The 8,405-nt window shown below is 34.7% G+C and overlaps 1 protein-coding gene across 1 annotated transcript; it reads left to right on the forward strand.

Annotated features, from left to right (window-relative positions):
* The first annotated feature begins 540 nt into the window (after positions 1-540).
* On the forward strand, positions 541-2,438 carry LOC114276172 (AT-hook motif nuclear-localized protein 24-like). Its single transcript, XM_028217961.2, has one exon. It carries the CDS (start codon positions 1,254-1,256, stop codon positions 2,154-2,156), a length of 903 nt encoding a protein of 300 aa, XP_028073762.2. The 5' UTR covers positions 541-1,253; the 3' UTR covers positions 2,157-2,438.
* The last annotated feature ends 5,967 nt before the right edge of the window (positions 2,439-8,405 follow it).

An 8,405-nucleotide genomic window follows, 5' to 3' on the forward strand; every position in this document is an offset into this window, starting at 1 on the left:
AGCAGTTTGTTTTTCAGTTAGCTAAAAGTGTTCAGTTCATATAATCAATGCCTCCAACAGTTTATAAGTATCAAAATCCCACTATTGGATAGGCAGTCTAAGTTTTGCGGTTGACCAATCATAATATCAATTATTTTTTAAATCAATATTTTCTCTCATATTTTTTTTAATTATCAATCAATCATATCATTTATACATTATTTGTGTCTAAATTTTTTTTATATATTTTCTAATATTTTTTATAATATTTTTTTCATAACTTTTAATATTTCTTTTTTCAGTGTCAAATCCCTCCATCTAAGATTTTAATTCATATATGTATATTATATCCGTTGATATGTATTCAGATTTTTCCCATTGGATATAGTATTAATCACTCTCTTTCCTTTCTTTTCATTTTCACTCTTTGGGAAAATGATTTGAGTTGGATTGGAGATTGAGAAACACCAACATGAGGATGGCAACAACCAATCAAATGTTAGCAACCTTAGGATAAGAAACCTATAGCATATAATAATGAGAGGAAAGTTAAGTTGGAGAGGAAAATGAACAAAGAGAGGTTGAATTTGGAGAAAGGGACTCACAAACTAAATGGGTATTAAAAATTCTAGTAAAAATAAAATAAAATAATATACACAGCAACAGAGAGAGAAAGAGAGAGAACCCATCCACCGCCCACAACTACAGTCTCTTACCAAAACCAAACCCAATCCCAAACCCAAACCCAAACCCATCACCGATCTAGTTTCTCAATCTAACCCTAACCCAACTCTAACCCTTTAGAGGGGAAGAGAACCTACTCCTGTTATCCCTCACATCTTCATCACTCCCAAACCCTCAACAACAACATCAACGTCAACACAAACTCAATCAAAACCCTAGAAAAAGCTCTTCTTAAAGTCGATGACAATTACAGACAGACAAACGGTTCATTCATGCTGCCGATTTAGTGGATGACACCAAAAATCCACTCCTTTTCTTCTTTCTAGTTACGGCTAAAGCAAGAAAAAAGAGTCACATAGAGCGACGCACCAAAATCCAACAAAGTCTTCCTACTATACTTGGCTTTTGTTTTGTTTCCAATTCCACTATCTTTAGCTTCTTCTTTAATTATTACGTCCTTTACTTCCTTGTATTTCCGTTTCTTGGTTTCACTGTACACTGTGTTTTGTGTGTATATGTGATAAGTGAAGTGAGGGTTTTGAGAAAGAAAATCAAAGGAAAGTACACAACACAAAACAAGGACAAAGATTATGGATCCAGTGACAGCGACGGCTCAAGGACATTCTCTTCCACCTCCTTTCCACACAAGAGACTTCAATCTGCAACATCAATTTCACCACCATCACCAACAACAAAATTCAGAAGACGAACAGAGCGGCACGAATGGCCTAAACGTTGGTCAAAAAAGAGATCGAGAGGAAAACAACAGCGACAACATCGATGGTGGTGGCGGCGAAGGCAAGGAAGGCGATGGAGGAAGTGGAAGTGGAGGTGACATGACAAGAAGGCCCCGAGGTAGACCCGCTGGATCCAAAAATAAGCCCAAACCACCGATCATCATTACCCGAGACAGCGCCAACGCCCTCCGGTCCCACGTGATGGAGATCGCAGACGGCTGCGATATCTCCGACAGCATCACCACCTTTGCGCGGCGGCGCCAGAGAGGGGTTTGCATTTTGAGTGGGACCGGCACGGTGACCAATGTCACTCTCCGCCAACCGGCCTCGCCTGGTGCGGTGGTGACATTACATGGGAGGTTCGAGATCTTATCGCTAGCTGGGTCTTTTCTGCCGCCACCAGCCCCACCAACGGCTACGGGGCTCACCATATATCTAGCCGGTGGACAAGGCCAAGTGGTGGGCGGTAGCGTGGTGGGGCCGCTTCTGGCGTCTGGACCGGTTGTGATTATGGCGGCCTCATTTAGCAACGCAGCCTATGAGAGGCTTCCACTCGAGGAGGAAGAGACTCCTCTTCCGATGCAAAGTGGTGGTGGTGGCGGCGGTGTTGGATCTCCAGGGGCAGTTGGGCAGCCACAGCAACCAGCACAACTACTAGCTGATCCATCGGTTTTCCATGGTATGCCGCCGCATCTTCTCAACTCTATTCAAATGCCACCGGAGGCGTACTGGGCCACCGGTCGTCCTCCATTCTAACACAACAAGTCATTGGAGGGCATGAGAGACCTATAAATTCACTTTCCCTCACCATCAATCAACTTTAACTCACCAAGAAATGTTAGAAGAGTATTTAGGTAGAGCCTAGAGGAGAATTTGGGTTGTTGAGCATTTCAGTTCAGGTTTTTTTCCCTTCTTAAATTTCAGTCATTTTTTGTTTGGATTTTGATGACTAGATGATATGGATTTGAAGAACTTTGTAAATTCTTGGTTTCATGTTTAGTTCAATTTTTATGAGAATAATAGTATCAATTTATTCCACATGACAAATCAAGAAGAAAGATGATCATGAACAACAACAGCTGAGCAAGTGCTATGAAAAAGCACCAGACCTTTAGAGGTCAGCTAAGCTGAACTCAAGACTCAAGTTCGAGTCTCGAAATCCCTTTCCTCCGTCTCCTCCTAGCCACTCTTACCTCGATCCCAAAAAAAAAGAAAAAGAAATACTAATAATAATAAAACAGCTCCAAGATTGGACTTCCCCTCAATTGCAGAAATTATCCAATTTTTCTGAAACACCACGTAATTACGTGCTCAACCAAAGGGGTGTCGACATTTTCCCAAATTAGTTTTTTATTTTTTCAAGTTATATAAGTACACAGCCCCGTGTTATTAGACAGATACATCAAACCTAGTGTTCCGAAAAAACCGAACAATTACTAGTCATATCATATCATATCCACACAAGCGATGGAATGGTCAAAATTTGAACTCATTTGTTTCATCACATCTCACACTCATAAAACATCCTACTTTCATCAGTTTCAGTGGGAAAAAAAAAAAAAAAAAAAAAAGTCACGCTTTTAGAGCTGCAGATTGGTGAGGTGACAGAAAGAGGAAGACATTATTATGTGAAAATCATTTTGTTTTAGAGGTATAATTATTGCTGTTGCTGATATTGTTGCAAAGCTAAAGAGATCAAAGAGAAGTAAATTAAAGCCCATTTGACGGTTTCAAATTTCAATGGGTGGGTTAGCAAACTATTTGCGAGAAGAAAAAAGAGGTATGGGCTTTACAGTTTTCCATAATCTTTTTTCACTAAAGCTAGTTAATCAGAAAATTTGTCATGAAATTTGTCCCCAGAAAACTAATGTATGCCTAAGATTGAATCACTATATTGTAGAGTCCATGGCTTAGATAAATCAGAGCCACACAATTATATTTATGGATAATATTTCGGAATTGAAAACGCCTATGAACCTCACTTAAACTATCCCAAATTTATTCGAATGGAAATGTGTGGTTAAGATTGAATTTGTGTAATGTAAATCTATGTATAGAATAAATCTTAATTACAAAAGGATAATTATAGATAATTTCTACATAGTTAAGTCTGAATTTATTATATCACTATTCTGTTTTTTGTTTTCCTCTAAAATTTGCGATGAATTTTGGGGTTTTATACTATGCAGAGAAGACATGAATGAGTAGTATTTAGGTACTGGTTTACACGTGCACTGCTCTGAACAAGCTCCTTTTCGAGGCAAAGCAACAAACACTTCAATAAACACGACAACAACTAGGATAAAACGTTATAACTTAGAGTCTCTCTCTCTCTCTCTCTTCCGGATTCTAGGAAATGGGGGATTGGGGGAAGAGTTCAATGTTGAAAACCAAAAACCCAGCCCAGATACTTCGTACTTTGTAGTGGACTCACATACCCATTGCTGCTTTTTGGCAACATGTAAAGCCTAGTGATCTTTATCCCTTTCTTGGTGGGAGAAGAAAGATACCTTGACAGTCAACCTTTTCCTTTATCTCTTTCTCTTTGCACTGTCAACTCTTCTTCTTCTTCTTCTCCTTTCGTTGGTTGATTGACTGATTTTATAATGAGACATGTTTCTTAAAGCCTACTTTTTTTTTTTTGAAAGCATGGTTCTTTCTCTCACTCACAACACCACTTTTTGTTTGTTGGGTTCATCTTCATATTCTTGTTAGTCGAGAAGAGTTTGTTGTAATTCTTGTTGACATAGTTGTTTTGTATATAGAAGCTTGCTACTCCCATTTCCGTTGACCATGCCGGGTTTTGATGCGTAAATTGGGTTAGAGTTAATTACATTTTTTATCTTTAAAATATGCCTATTATTTTGATATCCAATATTTGAATTGTATTAAGGACAAATTTCACTTTATCTTCATAATTTGGCTTATGTACAAATAATTTCTTATCATTTGAAAATAATCACATAATCTCCTTATGAGCGCACTATTAACTTCCGTAATAGTTAATTAACCTAAATACCCATGTCTTCTTCCTCTAAACCTATATATACACATGTATATGAGCATATCTATATACACTGTAAATCCCTCAATCTTCTTCCCCTCTCTCTATGTTATACACCTCTACATTTACACACACAACTGTCTTGCTCACCAAAACACTTTCACAACTTCCATTGGAAGTCGATTGCTGCATTACTTTCTAATCTGAGTTGAATTTGGAACTCCGCTTTTCCAATGCTTTTGTTTCTTTTTGATGGATTCTTATGTTGTGCTGGCTTCATGCTAAAAAAAAAAAAAAAAGAAAAAAATTCAATTGGAACCAGCCAAGCTTCCACCAAAGGAAACAAACCTTGAATAACTAAGCGCCCCCAAAAACTTAGGTGTGATTGGTTTGAAATTGATGACTGGGACAATCCTCACATATAAGATTTTTTTTTTGTTCAAATCTGATTTGCACACAAGCCGAAGTTAAATATATACCATATATAACAAATCAATTTTTTTTTTATTTTTTATTTTTTACACAAACTCAAATTTTAATCATTTAGTAAATTTAAGAAAACCTTATAGCTTCCATTGACCCAACAAAACTTCATTGATATAATGGGTAGCTGTTAGTAAAATTTTTGTTAGGTTTAAATTGATAGAGTCTTAATCAAAATTTAACTAAACAACACAATAATCAAGCAATTGTATTAAGGTTCTATGTCTTGAAAGTTCAAGGACTTTCTTAGAGTAAAAATAATGGCAACACAAATAAAAAAAGAGAAAAAGAGAGGAAGATGATGATATAAATGATTAAATGAACAATCAAATACAAGTAAAATGCATTAAGACTATTCCAATCTAAGTTTAAACTACTCTTATATAGATTAGATCTATTCTTAATATAGAAAAGAAATAGAAATCAAGTTATGTATTGATTTGTTAGTCCTTTATAATAAAGCCATTAATTACAATTTATAAAAAAAATAAAAGAAAAAACTTCCATTACCCACAAATAACTACTTTTAACTTCCTAAATCTTACATTTTTTTTTTTTCTTACAATGCCATGTGTCTTCCATTCCTTGAATCTTCAAACCTTGTCTTAACTTCTCTTTAACCTCCAAGATTTTCTTGCATAATTTTTTTTTTTTTGATCAACAAAAAAAGAAGCTTTATTGATGTATAATTAGTACAAGGTACAAAAACAATACACCAATAAAGAAAAGAGGATTGCCAGAGTATCACAATGAGCTGAATGATCCCAACTAGGTTGGCACCAAAAAGTCCATCCTATCATTTGTTAGCACCTCCAAGTTGGTGAGGAACCAACGAGGAAGAAAGAAACCAAAAAACAAAGAGAAAAAGGAAAAACCAAAAAACCAGCAGCTAGACAACCTCTGGTATGCACCAGCTCCAACCATTCACAAAACAAGAACAAAAGCAAACCAGCAGAGCAGCCCACTAACAAGATGAAGTCTTCTTCCTTGCTTTCAACAGCAGTCCAGATGAGGATGTAGGCCAACCATCTCCACCATCAAAGATTTTCTTGCATAATAAGAATAATAATAAGATGAAGAAGAAGAAGAAGAGGTAATAGAAAATTTAAACCTAATCATAATCGACGGAAAATTTATTTATGGTGCAAACAATGCCTCAACTCTTTAAGAATAGGATTACTCGAATTCTTGAGGAGTTGTATGAACATAAATACATAATAGAAACTATGAAAAATATAATCGATTGACCGTATATATATCATTTTTTTTTTTTTTGAATAACCACATCAAAATACTCCTTTATTACTGTTATATTAAAGAGTCATTACTGTTATCAATGACTTCCTATTCAACTTTAAACACATCAGAACTTGTCTTTGTAGTAGGTTAGCTGTAGGCCCTGGTTAGGTGCTGGTTTTTTGCTCTTTAATTTCTTAGGCTTCTGCTTTTTTGGATGGCTCCTCACTATCGTTGTGGTGCGCTAGTAATTTGGTTAATCTCGTGGTACCAATTTAGTTCGGATCTCTGAATTAATTGTGATGCTTTTTATACCCTCTTTTTTTAATGATGCATATATCTTGTTCCATTTATGATTATCATCAATAAATTTTTTGCTGATTCAAAATATATATATATATATATAAATAGAAATAAAATTTGGAATTTATTTTTGTAAATCACTTCATCAAAATTAATTTTTGATGTGATCCACAAAGCCACTGTGGTTGCTAGATGATATAACGTCAATTGATTTTAGAAAATTAAATATGAATTTATATTCATACAAAATTAACAATATCAAAAAATTCAAATTCATTAAATATGAATTGTTCATAATTTTCATTCATATTTGGCTTAAAATATACCCCCTAATTGGATTTTCACTATCATTTTGTGATGGTTATTCATCAAATTTAACAATGTTTGGCTTAAAACCATGCTTTCTAATTAGATTTTCACTATCATTTTTTTATGATTGTTCATCAAATTTAGCCATGTTTGGCTTAAAATCATGCCTTCCAATTGAATTTTCACTATCATTTTGTGATGGTTGTTCAACATTCTTTGTCATATTTGACTTAAAACCATAAATTCCAATTGGATTGTTAACATTAAAATGCTCAATATCCTTTGGCAAAAGAAGTTGATCGTTTTTTTCAATTAACAGATTGGAAAATTACCTCCCAAGCGTGCCATTTTCAGAACTTAATTTTTCCTTGGCCATGGCTTTTGTGGATAGAAAGGTTTCATTGGAAATACCTCTTAGCAACTCATAAAATTTGTGTTTTTTAAAATTCTCTAATTTTTTACTCTAATGTTAAATTTCTCCATCAACTTGATAGACTTAACAACTAAGTTGATGAATTTTTCCATCAAAGTAATTTATATCTTTTTGCATCAAATAATATGGTGGTGATGAAATTATTTGAAATTTTTGCCAATAAAAAGAATTAATTTTTTTTGTAGGGCCAAAATTTCACTCTTGTACCAATAAATTTCAACCTCACAATACTGAATCATTCTTTCCATTTCATTTGTCATACCATTATGTTGGCAACAGACAGTAGAATCATTATACATGAAAGATGAGTATTCCAATAATGATTCATACCCATTGGAACATTGCCACTCTATTGGTGGTTTATGTCCATGGGTGCACAAGATGTAAACATGCCACTTGATGGAATAATTTCCTGATATTTTGTTTGTATCATTTTTTTTCCCTCCAAGTTAGGACGATGTTCCACTGGGCGTGTCAAAAATTTGTTAGTAAAATTTTTGTTAGGCTTAGATTGACAGAGCTTTAACCAAAATCTCATCAAACAACACAATGATCAAGCAATTGTGTTGAGGTTCTATGCCTTGAAAGTTCAAGGACTTCCTCTGCCATGCCCTGAATAATTAACGCAATATAGATTCATTAACTTCCAATTACACAATCTTGTTTCCATAACAATAACTTCCATTACTTAATGTATACGAAAATAAAGTCATAACATTTACATTGTCATCAAATCTCCAACATGTGTATTCATTAAGCTCTAGAGATTTACAAAAAATATTTCACATGCGATTATACATTCAACGTTTCTAGAATATGAATCTATAGTATGTAACACAATATATCAAGAACAATTCAATGCCCTCAAGGATGAAAATTTTCCAAGGTTTAAACTCAATTACACAAAAGTGGTTTTTGAACCCAAATAAATAAAGCCCTTGGCTTGCTGTAGCTGGTTTTTCACACTCCTTGGAGGGGTTTAATCTCCTCGAGTACGATAGCCCCACAGTTCGGACTCCCGTAGTTCTGAATCTGATTTCACAAGTGCAATGTGAAATAAAAAAATGAATGAGAGTCCATATTCGGCATGAAAAATCTAGAAATCCCCTAGATGTTGATTTGTGATTATGTATCAATTTTAAGCAGAATATAACAATCCCAATCAAACAATCAAGACAAAGAGACGCAATGATTTAACGTGGAAAAAACCACAATTGGACACCTCCAACTGTGATAA

The sequence above is a fragment of the Camellia sinensis genome, chromosome 13 (genome assembly GCF_055761805.1).
Source record: "Camellia sinensis isolate YWXY chromosome 13, ASM5576180v1, whole genome shotgun sequence".
Lineage (NCBI taxonomy): Eukaryota > Viridiplantae > Streptophyta > Magnoliopsida > Ericales > Theaceae > Camellia > Camellia sinensis.

What these genes read in the sequence shown, in the direction of transcription:
- LOC114276172 (XM_028217961.2), top strand. Translation starts at nt 1,254, where the DNA reads ATGGATCCAGTGACAGCGACGGCTCAAGGACATTCTCTTCCACCTCCT.